This window comes from Macaca thibetana, chromosome 7 (genome assembly GCF_024542745.1).
Source record: "Macaca thibetana thibetana isolate TM-01 chromosome 7, ASM2454274v1, whole genome shotgun sequence".
In the NCBI taxonomy this organism is placed as follows: Eukaryota; Metazoa; Chordata; class Mammalia; order Primates; family Cercopithecidae; genus Macaca; species Macaca thibetana.
Window position 1 is genome coordinate 129117356 of NC_065584.1, and position 19516 is coordinate 129136871.

Sequence of the window (19516 nt, forward strand, 5' to 3'; positions counted from 1 at the left end):
CTGTCATTATACCACTGCACTCCAGCCTAGGCAACAGAGTGAGGCTGTGATGCAAAAAAAAAAAAAAAAAAAAAAAGGAAGAAGAAAGTTTCCAAAAAGTATATAAAATCCCATGACTAAGTTTTGGCAAGTAAATGAGTCATCAGAAACCACAAGATCATAATTTGAAAGTTATTAAGAAGATCAAATGATAAATACGAATGTAGAAATCTTTATTCCACTTACTTCTTAAATATAAATGGGATGAAAAGTGATCAAACTGATCAGATACAGAAGATTTTGAGGATGGATTAAAAAGATTTTCTTTGCTCTTCAAAAAGAAATTTACTGTGTCCAGCTGACGATTTTCTATCCCGGCCTGAAATGAGGAGGAAAATAAAAATCAGAAAAAAATTACAATAGCGAACAAAATCAGGATTCAGATTTTTAAACAAACTTTAGAATTTAATGTGGTGAGACTACAGGGGGCAAAAGACTGCATGAGTACCTGGGCTCCAGTGAGGATTTTGACAATGACTGATTATGCAATCTGGGGCAAGACTCTCTAACCTTTTCTTTTCTTTTCTTTTCTTTTTTGAGTCAGAGTTTTGCTCTTGTTGCCCAGGCTGGAGTGCAATGGCATGATCTTGGCTCACTGCAACCTTTATCTCCTGGGTTCAAGAGATTCTCCTGCCCCGGCCTCCCAAGCAGTTCAGATTACAGGTGCCCGCCACCATGCCCGGCTAGTTTTTGTATTTTTAGTAGAGTCAGGGTTTCCTCATGTTGGCCAGGTTGGTCTCGAACTCCTGACCTCCAACGATCTACCTGCCTTGGCCTCCCAAAGTGCTGGGATTACAGGTATGAGCCACTGCGTCTGGCCCAATTTCTGCTTCAACGGAAACAGGCGGTTATTAGACTACAAAACCTTTCCAGCTCTACCATTTTATAATTTTAAAACAATTCAAAACTAAATATTAGGGATTACCCTTACAATTAAGTTATATTCTATTTGAATTAAAATGTTATGGCAGTACAATATAAAGTCATACTCTTGTCACCCAGGCTGAGGTACAGTGGCATGATCTCAGCTTACTGCAACCTCTGCCTGCCCAGCTTCAGCGATTCTCGTGCCTCAGCCTCCCGAGTAGCTGGGATTACAGGCATGCGCCACCACACCCAGCTAATTTGCTGTTGTTGTTGTTGTATTTTTAATAGAGACAGGTTTCACTGTGTTTGGCTAGGCTAGTCTCGAACTCCTGGCCTAGAGTGATCCACCCAACTCAGCCTCCAAAATTGCTGGGATTACAGGCATGAGCCACTGCGCCCAGCCAGATTCTCCGTTGTCTTTTTTGAGACAGAGTCTTGCTCTGTCACCCAGGCTGGAGTGCAGTGGTTCGATCTTGGCTCACTGCAATCTCTGCCTCCCGGGTTCAAGTGATCCTCCTGCCTGAGAGTCCCAGGTAGCTGTGATTACAAGTCTGAACCACTACACTCAGCTAATTTTTGTATTTTTAATAGAGGTGGGGTTTCACCATGTTGGCCAGGCTGGTCTCGAACTCCTGACCTCAGGTGATCTTCCCGCCTAGAACTCCCAAAGTGCTGGGATTACAGGCGTAAGCCACTGCACCCGGCCACATTCCATATTTTTAATAAACAAAAATAAAATAAACGTATTTTTTTTTTCAAAGTATGATGGCCAGGTGTGGTGGCTCATGCCTGTAATCCCAGCACTTTGGGAGGCCGAGGCAGGTGGATCACCTGAGGTCAGGAGTTCAAGACCAGCCTGGCCAACATGGTGAAACCCCATTTCTGCTAAAAATACAAAAATTAGCCACGCATGGTGGCAGGCACCTGTAATCTCAGCTATTCAAAAGCTGGGGCAGGAGAATTGCTGGAACCCAGGAGGTGGAGGTTGTGGTCAGCTGAGATCATGCCACTGCATTCCAGCCTGGGCGGCACAGTAAGATGCTGTCTCAAAAAACAAAAACAAAACAAAAAAGAGCATGTGGCCTGAGAAGCCTAAAATATTTACTGTCTGATCCTTTACAAAGTTGGTGGGGCACGTGGCTCATGCCTGTAATCCCAGCACTTTGGGAGGCAGGGGCAAGAGGATTGCTTGAGCCCAGGAGTTTGAGACCAGCCAAGGCAACATAGTGAGACCTTGTTTCTAAAAAGGTTTTAGAAAAAAAAAAAATTAAACAAAAAAAAATTAAAAAGTAGCTGGGTATGGTGGCGCACACCTGTAGTCCTAACTACTGGGGAGGTTGAGGCAGGAGGGTCTCTTGAGCCCAGGAAGTTGAAGCTGCAGTGAGCTGTGATTGCGTCTCTGTACTCCAGCCTGTGCGACCCTGTCTCAGACAAAAAAAAAAAAATATATATATATATATAAAAAAACATATTTTTTTCTATATATATAAAAAATATATTTTATATATATAAAATATATACATTTTTTCTACATATATAATATATATATTTTTTCTATATATATATATTTTTTTTTCTATATATATATAGAAAAAAGAAAAAAAAAAAAAAAAGGCCGGGCACAGTGGCTCACTCCTGCTCACTCCTGTAATTCTAGCACTTTGGGAGGCCGAAGTGGGTGGATCACCTAAGGTTAGGGGTTCGAGACTAGCCTGACCAATATGGTGAAACCCTGTCTTTACTAAAAATACAAAAATTAGCCAGGTGTGGTGGTGTGCGCCTGTAGTCCCAGCTACTCGGGATGCTGAGACAGGAGAATTGCTTGAACCCGGGAGGTTGAGGTTGCAGTGAGCCAAGATTGCACCATTGCACTCCAGCCTGAGTGACGGAGCAAGACTCATCTAAAAAAAAAAAAAAGAAAAAGAAAAAGAAAAAGAAAAATTTGCCACCCTTAGCATAAAGCGTTGTGCATAAGAATCACCTGGAGAATTTCTCAAGTTGTGGATTGCAAAGCCCTGCCCCTAGACTTTCTAATTCAATAGATATTGGGAAGGCCCTGACAATTTGCATTTCTAATCCACAGGTCATGGTGAGCTGCTGGTCCAGAAACCAGATTTTGAGAGCCAATGGGCCAAAGTTCTAGGTGTTAATATACCAAGGGAGGTGAGAGAATTGGGGGGAGTTATGTTGGAGGAAGAAAAGACAGGACAAACCTAGGGTCCATATGAGGTGACACCCACCAAAAAAAGATAAACTAGAAAAATTACTGGCCCCAGAGGGAGACTATAAACAAACTATACCTTTGTTCTGAGTGATGGGAGTAAAAACTAAATTATCAATGAATATAATATTCTTGTTCTTATGATATACATACTAAAGTACTTAGAGTGAAGGATTATAAAGTTTGCAATTTCAAAATGGTTAAGCAAAAAAGAAAAAAAAAAGGTACAATTAAAACAAATGTGGTTTCATCCTGGCTAACATGGTGAAACCCTGTCTCTACTCAAAAATACAAAAAATTAGCTGGGCATGGTGGTGGGTGCCTGTAATCCCAGCTACTCAGGAGGCTGAGGCAGGAGAATGGCGTGAACCCAGGAGGCAGAGCTTGCAGTGAGCCGAGATTGCGCCACTGCACTACAGCCTGGGCAACAGAGTGAGGCACTGTCTCAAAAAAAACAAAAAAACAAACGTGGTTTGGGAGGTGGGCAGGTCACTTGAGGTTAGGAGTTTGAGACCAGCCTGGCCAACATGGTAAAACCCCATCTCTACTAAAAATACAGAAATTAGCCAGGCCTGGTGGTGCACACCTGTAATCCCAGCTACTCTGGAGGCTAAGGGAGGAGAATCGCTTGAACCCAGGAGGCGGGGGTTGCAGTGAGCGGAGATCGCGTCATTGCACTCCAGGGTGGGCGACAGAGCAAGACTCCATCTCAAAAAAAAAAAAAAAAAAAAAAAAAAAAAAACACAAATGTGGTAAAATGTTAATAGTTGGTTAATCTAGGTGAAATTTAACTTAATGTTCATTTTACTAATTTTCGAAGTTTTTCTGTAGATTTAAAAATTTTCAAAATCACACATATAAAAACAATGACCAAATAGTAATTCCAAAAATAAAAATTTAAATTAGAAACAGATGTATTTAATAGCAGATTACACACGGGTGAAGAAAGAATTAGAGCACTGGGAGATTATGAAGAAATTATCCACAATGTAACAAAGTCTCATAGTGGTTAAGAAGGACTGAGCAAAGTGTCAACTATCTAACTACTTCTGATTGAAAGACCAATGTGACACATGGAAAATACATTTTGTTTTGCTTTTTTTCTTTGGAGACAGGATCTCACTCTGTTGCCCAGACTGCAGTGCAGTGGAAAATACATTTTGTTTTCCTTTTTTTCTTTGGAGACAGGATCTCGCTCTGTTGCCCATGCTGGAGTGCAGTGCCGCAATCTCACTCAGTGCAACCTCCACCTCCTGGGTTCACACGATTCTCCTACCTCAGCCTCTCAAGTAGCTGGGATTACAGGTGTGAGCCACCATATCTGGCTAATTTTTTTGTATTTTTAGTAGAGATGGGGTTTTTGCATGTTGGCCAGGCTGGTCTCAAATTCCTGAACTCAAGTGATCTGCGCATCTCGGCCTCCCAAAGTGCTAGGATTACAGGTGTGAGCCACTGTGACTGGGCTGGAAAATACATTTTCAATTTTCAAGCACATGGAACTTTTATTAAAACTGAGTAGTCATGTGCCACATAACAATATTTCACTCAACAACTGGCTAAATTTACAACAGTGGTTCCCATAAGATTATCATAGAGCTGAAAATTCCGACAGCCTATTATTTGCTATACTATACTTTTGTTTAATGTACTCCTACTTATTTCTTTTTTAAGCTAGCTATAAAACAGCCCCAGGTAAGTCCTTCACGGTATTCCAGAAAAAGGCATATGAGACGATAGCTCCATGCATGTTACTGCCTCTGAAGATTGTCTTGTGGGACAAGATGTAGAGAGGTGGAAGACAGTGATATCGATGATCCTAGGCCTAGGATATGTATGTGTCTGTGTCTTCATTGTCAGCAAAAAGTTTAAAAAGCAAAATAAATGGTGAAAAATGAACCTAAATACATAATAATATCTAATGTGGTTAAAAAAAAACCACAACAATAACATGAATAGGCTAAGAGTAAATGAAGTTAAAGCATTCAACGGACCTGTGCTATTCAAAACAATTAGTTATTAACTGTAGATCTGAGCTGGGCGTGGTGGCTCATGACTGTAATCCCAACACTTTGAGAGGTCGAGGGGTGGTGGATCACTTGAGGTCAGGAGTTCAAGAGCAGCCTGCCCAACATGGTGAAATGTCTCTACTAAAAACACAAAAAATTAGCTGGACATGGGGGCAGGCACCTGTAATCCTAGCTATTCGTGAGGCTGGGGCACAAGAATCACTTGAACCCAGGAGGCGGAGGCTACAGTGAGCCAAGATCATGCCACTGCACTTCAGCCTGGGCGACAGAGTAAGACTCCATCTCAAAAAAACAAAATAAAACAAACCAAAAAACAAAAAAACCACACACAAAACAAAAAAACAAACTTTAGATCTGATAATTTAAGTATGTACATTATATTTCCTAGGATAGCTTCTAAAGGAACAGAAAGTGAATATTTAATTTCTAAACTAGTAGATGGCACAAAGGAGCTCCTAGAATGCTTGTGATGTTTTATTTCTTGACCTGGATGGTGGTTATAAGAGTTTTTGCTTGATATTTGTTAGCCGGGGCAGTGGCTCACGCCTGTAATCCCAGCACTTTGGGAGGCCGAGGAAGGCGGATCACCTGAAGTCTGGAGGTCAAGACGAGGCTGGTCGACATGGCGAAACCCCTCCTCAACTAAAAATACAAAAATCAGTTGGGTGTGGGGGTGCATGCCTGTAATCCCAGCTACTAAGGAGGCTGAGGCGGGAGAATCACTTGAACCTAGGCTGCGGAGGTTTCAGTGAGCTGAGATTGCACCACTGTACTCCAGCCTGGGTGACAGTGAGACTGTCTCCAAAAATAATAATAATTACAATAGTAACTATTATTATTTGTTAAACTGTATTCTGCGTATGTTTTTACACATTGTATTTCACAATACAAAAATAAAAATGTATTAATGTGGTTCATTACAGTAACAAATTAAAGGAGATTATTCATATGATTATCTCAATAGATACAGAATAAACAGTCGATAAAAATCCAATACCCATTCATGATAAAACCTCATAGCAGGGAACATAAGAGAACCTAACCTTATAAAGGGTATCTGAAAACACACACACACACACACACACACACACACACACACACAGATGGAGAGACAGAGAGAGAGAGAGAGAGAAAGCATGTGTGCTCTACTCAGGAATAAGGCAAAGATTACTTCTGGATAATGTTATACTAGAGATTCTAGTACCCTAATTAAGAAAAAAGGTGGTGGCTAGGCATGGTGGTTCACGCCCGTAATCCCAGCATTTTTGAAGGCTGAGGAGGGAGGATTGCTTGAGCCAGGAATTTAAGACCAGCCTGGGGCACATTGCAAAACCCCGTCTCTACAAAAAATAAAAAAATTAGCTGGGTGTGGTGGTGTGCAACTGTAGTCCCAGCTACTCAGAGGCTGACATGGGAGTATCCCTTGTACCTGGGAGGCAGAGGCTGCAGTGAGCCAGGACTGTGCCACTGCACTCCATCCTAGGTGACAGAGTGAGACTTGGTCTCAAAAAAAAGTGTTAAAAAGTACATACAAGGATTTGAAAAGGTGAAAGAAAACTATATTATTCTGATGTTATATGCATTATTAACTATATAGAAAACGCAATAAAATCTAACAGATAAATTATTAGGATTAATTTAACAAATTTGCTGGATATAAAAATCAATACATAAAAATTAATTATATTTCCTTATACCGTCAATTAACAAAATGTAATTTAAAAAATACCACTTAGGGTCGGGCACAGTGGCTTACACCTGTAATCCCAGCACTTTGTGAGGCCGAGGCGGGCAGATCATGAGGTCAAGAGATCGAGACCAGCCTGGCTAACACAGTGAAACCCCATCTCTACTAAAAATACAAAAAATTAGCCAGGCGCGGTGGCACGTGCCTGTAGTTGCATCTACTTGGGAGGCTGAGGCAGGAGAATCGCTTGAACCCGGGAGACGGAGGTTGCAGTGAGCCAAGATCACACCACTGCACTCCAGCCTGGATGAGAAAGCGAGACTCCATTTCAAAAAAAAAAAAAAAAAACACATAGAATAAACAATAAATATAGTATTTAAATATATACACAACACACACAACACAAATAAAGGAAAAGATGCCAAGCTTTTAATGGAAAAATTGGAAAAACTGTAATGTTTTATTGAAAGACATTAATGAAGACCCACCCCCCCAAAAAATGACGAGACTATGGATATGAAGATTAAATATCCTAAAGATGCCATTTCTTCCCAACTTGATATATAGATTTAATGTAATTCTAATATAAATCCTAACAATTTTTCATGAAACTTGACAAGCTAATCCTAAAAATTAAAGATTAAGGAACAGACAACAGTAAAGTCACCCCTGAAGAATAAGGGAATTTGCCCTAATTAAAATCCTAGATAATAAAGGCAAGATGGAATTGGCCTAAGGAAAGACCTATGAACAGAATAGAGAGGTCAAAAACAAACTCATGCATATGTGGAAACTTAAAATATGACACTCAAGGCATCAGTGGTAAAAGACAAGACTTTTTTTTTTTTTTGAGGCGGAGTCTCATTCTGTCATCAGGCTGGAGTGCAGTGGTGTGATCTTGGCTCACTGCAACCTCCGCCTCCTGGGTTCAAGCGATTCTCCTGCCTCATCCTCCCAAGTAGCTGGGACTACAGGTGCGCACCACCATGCCCAGCTAATTTTTGTATTTTTTAGTAGAGATGGGGTTTCACCATGTTGGCCAGGATGGCCTTGGTCTCTTGACTTTGTGATCTGCCCGCCTCAGCCTCCCTAAGTGCTGGGATTACAGGCGTGAGCCACTGCTCCCAGCCAGGACTTTTCAAAAAAGTGCTGAGACAAATGGTTATCAGTATGGGAAAAAATTAAAATACTCCATATCATGTATAAGTTTTAAATGGATAAAGAACTTGAATATGAAAATCATAATTTATAGCTGGGTGTAGTGGTAGGTGCCTGTAATCCTAGCTACTTGGAAGGCTGAGGCAGGAGAATTGCTTGAACCTGGGAGGCAGAGATTGCTGTGAGCTGAGATCTCTCCACTGCATTAAAAAAAATTCATAATTTAAAAACTTTTAGGAAAAAACATAAAAACTATATAATTTAAGGATAGATGTCACAAATAGTATTAGTCATAAAGGAAAAGACTGATTAAATTCCATTAAAATTAAGAACTATATTAAAGAATCCATGGATTAATTAAAAAGACAAGCCACAGACTAGAATACATCCACCACACAAACAACAAAGAATTGGTATCTAGAGAATATCCAACACTACAAACCAATAAGAAAAAGAATAATACCCCAAAAGAAAAATAGGCAAAAAACTTGAACAGTTACTTATGAAAGAAAAAAATCCAAATATCTTACACACACACACACACACTAAACCTTAATCAGGAAAATGCAAATGAAAATCCATCATATCATCACACTGGAAAAAATGTTATAAATCAAGTGCTGGCAAGAACATCAAGAAAATGCAACATTGAGAACTCATATAAACTGCTGGTGAGAGCATAAACTGATAAAACAATTTTGGAAAACTAGAGTATTATCAATAAAATTAAAGATGTGCATGCCATATGACCCAGCAATTCTGCTTTCACCCTAGAGACACTCTTGCAAATGTGCTGTAGCAAATACATGAGAAACTTTACAGCAACACCACTTGTAACAGCAAAAAAAAAAAAAAAAAAAGAGGAAACAACAGAAAGCTGGATAAAGACATATTATACAGTGGGATACTATACAGGGGTAAAACTGAATGAACTATAGTTATATACATTAAACATGGATGAATCAAAAAAATCACGTTGAGTCTAAAAATATATATATACAGTGCCAGGCATGGTGGCTCATGCCTGTAATCCCAGCACTTTGGGAGGCTAAGGCAGGAGGATCACCTGAGGTCAGGAGTTCGAGACCAGCCTGGCAAACATGGCGAAACCCCGTATCTACTAAACATACAAAAACTTGCCAGGTGTAGTGGCACGTGTCTGTAATCCCAGCTACTCAGGAGGCTGAGGCAGGAGAACCGCTTCAACCCAGGAAGCGGAGGGTGCAGTGAGCTGAGATAGTTCCACTGCACTCCAGCCTGGGTGACAGAGTAAGACTCCGTCTCAAAAAAAAAAAAAAAAAAAAAAAAAAAAAAAGAAAGAAAAGAAAAGAAAAGAAAAAAAACTATATATATGTAAAATATAATATATATATACATATATATATACACACATACAAAGTAGTTCCATTTTATGCAAAATTCAACATTAGCTACAACTAAATAGGATTATTTGGGGATATATTTATATGGAAAAAAAAAGAAAATCATAAGAATCGTTAAAAATTTCAGAATGGCTGGGCATGGTGGCTTACGCCTGTAATCCCAGTGCTTTAAGAGACCAAAGCAGGAAGATTGCTTGAAGCCAAGAATTCGACACTCACCTGGGAAACAAAGCAAGATTCCACTTCTACAAAAATAAATAAATAAATAATAAAAATTAGCTGGGTGCAGCTGTATGCACCTGTAGTCCCAGCTACTTGGGTGGCTGAGGCAAGAGGATCACCTGAGCCAGGAATTCAAGATTACAGTGAACTATGATCACACCACTGCACTCCAGCCTGGGTGACAGAGCAACACCCTGTCTCATTAAAAAATAAGTAAAATTTCAGAAGAGTGGTTAATTCTGAGGCTAGACAAGGTAAGGGAATAGGATCAGGGCAGGGTATTGTACATTCAATTTATTCTATTTCTTGCCTTGACGGTGGATACAAGAATATTTGTTTTATTATTGTTATCACTTAAAATATATATTACTCATTCATTTTTATGTGGGAGGAGACCAGGGCCAAAGCAATGTTGTATATACAATGCAATACTAATTAAATTCACACAGAGACATGTGCACTGTGTAAAGGGAGGGGCGCTGTCTGAATTAAAATCCTGGTGCTACCACCTATGCCCATGTATAGCTGAATTAGATTTCCTAACCTCTTTGTGCTTCAGCTCCCTGCTCTAAAAAATGGGGCTAATAGTATTAACCCTATAGGGTTAATAAGAAAATTAATGAGATAACACTTGTTTATTATTAACATATGAAAAATAACCATAAGGAAATAACACCCAAATAGCAAACATGATTACTTCTGGATGGTACAGTTACAGAAGACTTAATTATTTTTCTTACAATGATATTTTAGAGTATATAAAAATAAATTTTTCAACAAATGGTGCAGGGACAACTGAAGAGCCACAAAAGAATGCAAAAGAGGCCGGGCGCGGTGGTTCACGCCTGTAATCCCAGCACTTTGAGAGGCAGAGGCGAGCAGATCACTTGAGGTCAGGAGATCAAGACCAGCCTGGCCAACATGGTGAAACCCTGTCTCTACTAAAAAAACAAAAATTAGCCGGGCGTGCTGGCGGGCACCTGTAGTCCCAGCTACTTGGGAGGCTGAGGCAAAAGAATCGCTTGAACCCAGGAAGCGGAGATTGCAGTGAGCCGAGATCGCGCCACTGTACTCCAGCCTGGGCAATAGAGCGAGACTCCGTCTCAAAAAAAAAAAAAAAAAAGAATGCAAAAGAATGAAGGTGGACTCCTCCTTCATACCATATAAGAAATTGAACTTAAAGTGCATAATAAACCTAACTGTAAGAGCTAAAACTATAAAACCCTTTTAAGAGTAAATCTGCACTATCTCAGATTAGGCAATGGTTTCTTAGATTGAACACCAAAAGCAAAAATGACCCCCTCTTCCCCCCAAAAAAGATACATTGATTTCATAAGAATAAAACACTTTTGTGTTTCAAAGGATACCATCTAGAAGGTGAAAAGCCCAAAAAACTGAGGAGGAACTCCTCCCCAACTCATTCTATGAGGCCAGCATCATTCTAATACCAAAACAGAGACATAACAAAAAGAGAAAACCAGGCCAATATCCTTAATGAATATAGATATAAAAATTCTCCACAAAATACTAGCAAACTGAATCCAGCAATACATCAAAAAGCTAATCCAACAGAATCAAGTAGGCTTTATCCCTGGTATGCAAGACTGCTTCAACATATGCAATCAATAAATGTGATTCATCACATAAACAGAAGTAAAAACAAAAACCATTGCTTGCTCCTCAAGTAATCCTCCCTTCAACATCCCTTCATGTTAAAAACCCTCAATAGACTAGGCATTGAAGAAACATATCTCAAAATATCAAAAGCCATTTATGAAAAACCCTTAGCCAACATCATACTGAATGGGCAAAAGCTGGAAGCATTCCCCATGAGAACCACAACAAGACAAAAATGTCTACTCTCACCACTCCTATTTAACATAGTACTAGATGTCCTACCAGATCAGGCAAGAGAAAGAAATATAAGGCATCCAAATATGAAGAGAGGAAGTAAAACTATCTCTGTTTGCAGCTGACATGATTCTATACCTAGAACACCCCCATAGTTTCTGTTCAAAAGCTCCTAGATCTGATAAACAACTTTAGCAAAATTTCAGGATACAAAATCAATGTAAAAAAAATCAGCAGCATTTCTATACACCAACAATGTCCAAGTTGGGAGCCTAATAAAGAATGCAATCCCATTCACAAAAGTCACAGAAAGAATAAAATACCTAGAAATACAGTTATATGAAAAGTCTCTACAATGAGAATTACAGAACAATGCTGAAAGAAATTAGAGATGACACAAACAAATGGAAAAACATCCCATGCTCATGGATAGGAAGAATCAATATTGTTAAAATGCCCAAACTCCCTATTCAATTAATGTGCTGGGATAAATGGTTAGCCATATGCACATGATTGAAACTGAACCCCTTTCTTATACCATATACAAAAATCAACTCAAGTTTGATTAAATACTTAAAAGTAAAACCTAAAACTTTAAAAACCCTGGAAGATAACCTAGAAAATACCATTCTGGACATAGGCTCTGGCAAAGATTTCATGACAAAGATGCCAAAAGCAATTGCAACAAAAACCAAAAATTGACAAATGGGACCAATTAAACTAAAGAGCTTCTGCAGAGCAAAATAAATTATCAATAGAGTAAATGGACCACCTAGAGAATAAGACCAAATATTTGCAAACCATGCATCTGACAAAAAGGCCTAATATCCAGAATCTATAAGGAATTTAAATTAACAAGCAAAAAATAACCACATTAAAAAGTAGGCAAAGGACATGAACACACACTTTTCAAAAGAAGACATACACATGACCAACAAGCATATGAAAAAATGCTCAGTATCACTTATCATTAGAGAAATGCAAATCAAAACCACAATGAGATACCATCTCACACCAGTCAGAATGGCTATTACTAAAAAGCCAAAAAATAACAGGTGCTAGTGAGGTTGCAGAGAAAAGGGAAAGCTTACACACTGCTGGTGGGAATGTAAATTAGCTCAGCCATTGTGGAAAGCAGTTTGGCGATTTCTCAAAGAAGATAGTTAAAGCAGAACTATCATTCAACCCAGCAATCCCATTATTGGGTATATAACCAAAGGAATATAAATCATTCTACCATAAAGATACATGCACAAATATATTCCTCACAGCACTATTGACAATGGCAAAGACATGGAATCAACCTAAATGCCCATGATTGGCATTTAGGTTGGCACACTGGTATATTAGTCTGTTCTCACACAGCTGTAAATATACTACCTGAGAAGAGAGGTTTAATTGACTCACAGTTCTGCATGGCCAGGAGGCCTCAGGAAACTTATAATCATAGTGGAACGTGAAGGGGAAGCAAGGCATGTCTTACATGGTGGCAGGAGAGAGAGCACAGGGGAAAACTGCCACTTTTAAACTATCAGATCTCTTGAGAACTCACTATCACGAGAACAGCATAGGGGAAACTGCTCCCATGATCCAATCACCTCCCTCCCTTGACACATAGGGATTACAATTCAAGATGAGATTTGGCTGGGGACACAGAGTCAAACCATATCAATTGGATAAAGAATTTGTGATACATATACACCACGGAATACTATGCAGTCATAAAAAAGAACGAGGTCATGTCCTTTGCAGCAACATGGATGGAGCTAGAGGCCATTATCCTAAGTGAATTAATGCAGGAACAGAAAATCAGATACTGGGTGTTCTCACCTATAAGTGGGAGCTAAACATAGTACACACGAACAAAAAGAAGTGAACAACAGACACTGGGGCTTACTTGAGGGTGGAGGGTAGGAGGAAGGTGAGGATTGAAAACTACCTATCAGGTACTATGCTTATTACCTGAGTGATGAAATAATCTGTACACCAAACCTCCATGATATGCAATTTACCTATGTGACAAACCTGCAAATGTACCCCGAACCTAAAATAAAAGTTAAAAAAAATTTAAAAAGAAGGTGAAATAACAACTCAAAGAATGGGAGAAAGTATTTGCAAATCATGTATGTCATAGGGTCTAGCATCCAGAATATATAAAGAACTCTCAGAACTCAATAAAAAGACAACCTAATTCTAAAAAGGGGCAAAGTAATTCAATAGACACTTCTCCAAAGAAGACACACAAATAGCCAATAAGCATATGAAAACATGTTCAACATGTTTAGTCATTATTAAAAAACAAATGAAAACCACAACGAGATGCCATTTCATTTTGAGTTCACACTGACTAGGATGGCTAGAATAAAAAACAGACAACAAGTGTTAGCTAAGATGTGCAGCTAGCAGAACCCTCATATATTGCTGATGGGAATGTAAAATGGTGCATTAACTGTGGAAAAGAGTTTGGGGATTCCCCAAAAATAATAAATGACCCAGTAATTCCACAGCTAGGCATATACCCAAGAGAAATGAAGACATATGTCAACACAAAAGCTTGTACACAAATGTCCATAGCAGGATTATTCATAATGGCCAGAAAGTGGAGACAACCCAAATGTCCATCAGCTGATGAATGGATAAACAAAAAGCAGTATATATTGATAAAATGGAATATTCAGCCATAAAAATGAATGAAGTAGTGACGCATGCTACAACATGAACTTTGAAAACATGCTAGGTCAAACATGCCAGTCACAAAGGTCACATATTTTATAATTCCATTTACATGAAATGTCCAGAATAGAAAAATCTAGTCAGAAAGTAGATTGGTGTTTAAGACGTGGAGACAACAGGAAATAGGGAGTGGCCACTAATGGTTATGGAGTTTCTTTTTGAGGTGATGAAAATGTTCTGAATTAGTGATGATGGCTGCACAACTCTGAATATACCAAAGGCCATTGAGTTGTACACTTGAAAAGGGTGAATTTTATGGGTATGTGATTATATCTCAATAAAGCTGTCATTTAAAGAAATTGGCACATAACATTATTAACTTCAGGGACTGTGTGGTATAGCAAAAGGTACCCTGCCCTTGATTCTAGCTCCTGTCTTTATTAATATGGCTCTGGGTCACCCACTCAATCACTGAGAGCCTAAGTTTCTTCATCTGCAAAATAAAAATAATATAAACTACCCAATCTGTCTCATGTGGTTATTTTGGGACAAAATTAGATATTGCATGTAAAAGAGTGTTTGTGAATTATAAAATGCTACATAAATTCAGGTTATGTCTCTTCTGAAGTTGGATTAGAATAGTAGGAAGGAGGCCGCGTGCAGTGGCTCACTTCTCTTATTCCAGCACTCTGGGACACAGCGAGCGAATCTACTTGAAATTAGGAGTTCGAGACCAGCCATGGCCAACAAGGCAAAACCCTGCCTCTACCAAAAAATACAAAAATTAGCTGGGCATGGTGATGTGTGCCTGCAGTCCCAGCTACTGGGGAGGCTGAGGTGGGAGAATCACTTGAACCAGGGAGGCAGAGGTTGCAGTGAGTCTAGATTGTACTACTGCACTCCAGCCTGGGCAACAGAGTGAGACCCTGTGTCCAAAAAAAAAAAAAAAAAAAGTAGAAAGCATAAGGTAGGAATAAAAGATCATTACTGTTCAAGCTTTCCATAACTTATTTCCACTTCATTTAGTCTCATTAACTTAATGTTGCCTCCATTTCCTGTACCTTTTTCTTACCATCTACTATAATCTTGTATCGTATAAAGCCAAAAAGTTGAGTTAGGGTACTGAAACACCCAGAACTGTTTAAATAGATATGCAAAGGCCATAGTTCTTTTTGTTGCTAAATTAAATGAATTCTCTCAAATCCTAAATCGAATAAAAGCATATAACACAAAATAATTAAGTAATGTTCTACGGGCATTTAATTCTGTTACCTCTAGTGCATGTATGGGAATGGAGCACCTCCCCCAGCCATTGAGATGACAAAGAATGTCCACAGTGCTGGCACTTCCATGGATCATGAGTCTGTTTAAAAACTCTTCTTGTGTCAAACCAAACAAAATCAGAGAGAGTCCTTTCTCTATAGGAAAAATAAAAGTTAGCTTTAATAAATTAGATTAGATCTTAGGATTATGATTTAGGAATTAATTTTTAATTACCCAATACTTCAGTACTATAATTACAAATATATTTACTGGATATCACGTACTAAAATGACCTTAATTAACTCATCATGATTTTTCAACATTTTTAAAGAAGAGTTTTTTGGGTTTTTCCTTTTTGGAGAGAGTCTCCCTCCATTGCCCAGGCTGGAGGGCAGTGGTGTGATCATAGCTCACTGCAGCCTCAGACTCCTGGCCTCAAGCAATCCTCCCACCTCAGCCTCTGGAGTAGCCGGAATTACAGCTTCGTGCCATCACACCCAGCTAATTTTTTAAAAATCGTTTTGCTAATTTAAAAATTTTTAAATTATTTTGTAGCAATAGGGTTTCACTTTGTTTCCCAGGCTGGTCTCAAACTCCTGGCTTCAAGTGATCCTCCCACCTTGGCCTCCCAAAGTGCTTTGATTACAAGCATGAGCCACTGCATCCATCAAGAAAATTTATCTTTAAAACACTGACCACAAGGCAAATTCTTTTAAGAGCAATGCATTTTATGAAATAGCACAAATTGGCTGGGCACAGTGGCTCCTGCCTGTAATATCAGCACTTTGGGAGGCCAAGGTGGGCAGATCACCTGAGGTCAGGAGTTTGGGACCAGCCTGGTCAACATGATGAAACCCCATCTCTACCAAAAATAAACAAAAATTTAGCTGGGTGTGGTGGCAGGCGCCTGTAATCCCAGCTACTGGAGGCTGAGGCAGGAGAATCGCTTGAACCTGGGAGGCGGAGGGCAGTGAGCCGAGATCACACCATTGCACTCCAGTCAGGGAGACTCCATATCAGGAAAAAAAAAAAAAAAGGACTAAATCCCACATTTCTACTTTATATTATCTTGCATAACCAATCATGGAACCTTTAATCACTTAGAGATGTCAGATTTCTGGTTTATCATTATAAAATAATTCACAGCTTATTCCTGACACATAGAAATACAAGACTACCAAAATCTGAGTATAGAAGAAACACATGGCTGGGCGTGGTGGCTCACGCCTGTAATCCCAGCACTTTGGGAGGCCGAGGTGGGCGGATCACAAGGTCAGGAGATCGAGACCATGGTGAAACCCCGTCTCTACTAAAAATAGAAAAAATTAGCCGGGCGCAGGGGCGGGCGCCTGTAGTCCCAGCTACTCGGGAGGCTGAGGCAGGAGAATGGCGTGAACCTGGGAGGCGGAGCTTGCAGTGAGCCGAGATTGCGCCACTGCACTCCAACCTGGGCGACAGAGCGAGACTCCGTCTCCAAAAAAAAAAAAAAAAAAAGAAGAAACACATGGTTAATTCCAATCACAACATTCAATACCTTTGTAGAAGACAGATTCTGCAGTGAATGAATACATATCTGAAATATCAAAATGTCCCATGCCTACAGGGGCCTAGCAGGTAGTGAGAGAAGTGAAAGAAAAACCTAATCAGAAATAAAATGGCTCATGCCAGGCATAGTGGCTCACGCCTGTAATCCTAGCACTTTGGGAGGCAAAGCCGGGAGGATCACTTGAGCTCAGGAGTTTGAGACCAACCTGGGCAAGGTAGTGAGACCTCACCTCTATTAAAAAATGAAAGTACAGCCAGGCGTGGTGGCTCACACCTATAATCCCAGCACTTTGGGAGGCTGAGGCAGGTGGACTGTTTGAGGTCAGGCATTTGAGACCAGTCTGGTCAGCACTGCGAGACCTCATCTCCACTAAAAATACAAAAATTAGCTGGGCGTGGTGGTGCGTGCCTGTAGTCCCAGCTACTCTGGAGGGAGGTGGAGTTTGCAGTGAGCCAAGATCGCACCACTGCACTCCAGCCTGGGCGAGAGTGAGACTCTGTCTAAAAAAAAAAATTAAAAAAAAAGAGAGAGAAATAAAATGGCCCATCTAAGAGAATGATTGAAACACAGCTCCAACCCATAAGTTAACTATGCAGGAATGCAGGCCCAGTGTTGCCAGATCTTATAATTTTCAGTAACAGCTGGAAATTAGAATTTGTGTGAAACCCTCTAATTATGAATGTTTATAATCTTTTTTAAAAGCCTAGACAGTGCAAGCCAAGCAAAATAAATATGCAGTTCATACATGGCCCATGAGCAGCTAGCTTACAACCTCTGCTTGTCAAGTCAAACGAAGACTCTTTGAGTTAAAAAAAAATAATAATAATAAACTTCATTTCTCTCAAACTTTCTCTGACTTAGTATCTTAGCATTTAGCTGGGCAGAAATGACGTTAATTAAAAGCCAAACATATGAGACACTATTACCAAGAATAACAAGAACCTTCCTCTATAAACAATTATAATACCACTTAAAGGTGAGGCAGGCACTGAGGCAGAAGCAAAATACAGTAGGAAAGCATACATCTCAGCAATGGTGAATTTCAGTCTGATACAAGACAGTCTCACCTGTCAAAACAAAGCACAGTTGCTGCTCTCCACTACTGTCTACAGGAATACAATTTCTGCCAAGGGAAAAACACTGCATGCCCTGGTTCTCCAAATCCCAGAGGGTAATGGTATAGCCCATCCTTTCCACTTCCCAAGTAAACAGTGCAGTGAATCCTGTCACAGACACACATTTAAGATCTATGGGTTCCTCTTGTTCACCGATGTGCATTATCTTCCATGATCTTCCTGGATCACTGGTCTTGGCATGATCTTTCCGTAGAAAATTATATTGCCCATATATTATGTCCTGTGGAATGAAAGCCCAGCTCTGCACACTTGTACTGTGGTTACCAGATTCAGGTGACTCTGAATGCAAAATATCCTGGAACCACGGAGCACAACAGGAAACCTCCAGTTTGGAGTTCTTTATTGTTTCATTCAATGATGATAGCTGGGCTTTCCAAGACCTGGAAAACAAGGTAAAATATAACTTAACACCTGTCACAGTAAAAGGCACTATGTGAAACACTAAACCAGGGCAAAGACGTTCTTAAGAAAAAAAAGTATATACCAAATAAAGACCTTTAATGAAAGGGTACAGTGTCAGCATGATAAAAAATAGGAACAATAAACTAAATGAAAAGGAAATTTCTGTACCTATCAATTTGGAAAGAAAACTTGGTCAGTTTCATGTTGTAGGCAGAGTTAACAGGATCATCTTCATCTATCCCCTTAGGTCCTTGAATAGGAAGGTCTTCTAGTGTTCTTTCACAAAGTAGGTGTCCTGGGTGTTGCCTACATTTAAAAATAATGATAGCCATATGAAAAAATGATGATCAAACCCAAATTTGTGTTACTATTGCTCCTGTTAAAAATGAGAGACTACAGAGAAGGAATAGTATGGACAACAAATTCCCCAGAAAGGAACTCCTTATCTCCCTTGCTTATGCCGCAGTAATAAAGTCAACTGTAAGAATTTTATTCTATTAAGGGCAGTTAGCTTGATAAAGCAATAAGAACACTTACTGTCTACTATATTTCAGATGTTATGCTAAACACTTCACACAAACTCTTATTTAAGCCTCTCAACAACCCTGTGAGGTAAATATAACCCCATCTTATAGATTCGGAAACTAAGGTTCAGAAACACTTTGAAACAGACTAATATGACCATCAAGTCTAGTTTTTTTTGTTTTTTTTTGAGACAGAGTCTCACTCTGTCACCCAGGCTGGAGTGCAGTGGCACAATCTCAGTTCACTGCAACCTCTGCCTCCCAGGTTCAAGCAATTCTCCTGTCTTAGCCTCCTGAGTAGCTGGGACTACAGGTGCATGACACCACACCTGGCTTATTTTTGTACTTTTAATAGAGATGGGGTTTTACCATATATTGGCCAAGCTGGTCTCAAACTCCTGACCTCAAGTGATCCGCCTGCCTCGGCCTCTAGTCCAGATTTTAAAATCACTCATTATACTGCCACCACAAAGTAAGATTTAGGCTTAGACCAGAGGAATGTATAAGAACTAGAAGGC

General features: G+C 39.6%; 1 protein-coding gene across 2 annotated transcripts in view; it reads right to left on the minus strand.

Annotated features, from left to right (window-relative positions):
- Positions 1 to 19516, minus strand: part of SPG11 (SPG11 vesicle trafficking associated, spatacsin) — a 106086-nt gene that overhangs the window by 75243 nt on the left and 11327 nt on the right. For both annotated transcript variants that reach the window (XM_050799336.1, XM_050799335.1), the window contains exons 5-8: positions 18643 to 18780; positions 18004 to 18452; positions 15400 to 15545; positions 226 to 358 (exon numbers count right to left, since the gene is read on the minus strand). In XM_050799336.1, coding sequence (XP_050655293.1) covers positions 226 to 358; positions 15400 to 15545; positions 18004 to 18452; positions 18643 to 18780 — 866 coding nt within the window. The remainder of the gene's footprint in view (positions 1 to 225; positions 359 to 15399; positions 15546 to 18003; positions 18453 to 18642; positions 18781 to 19516) is intronic.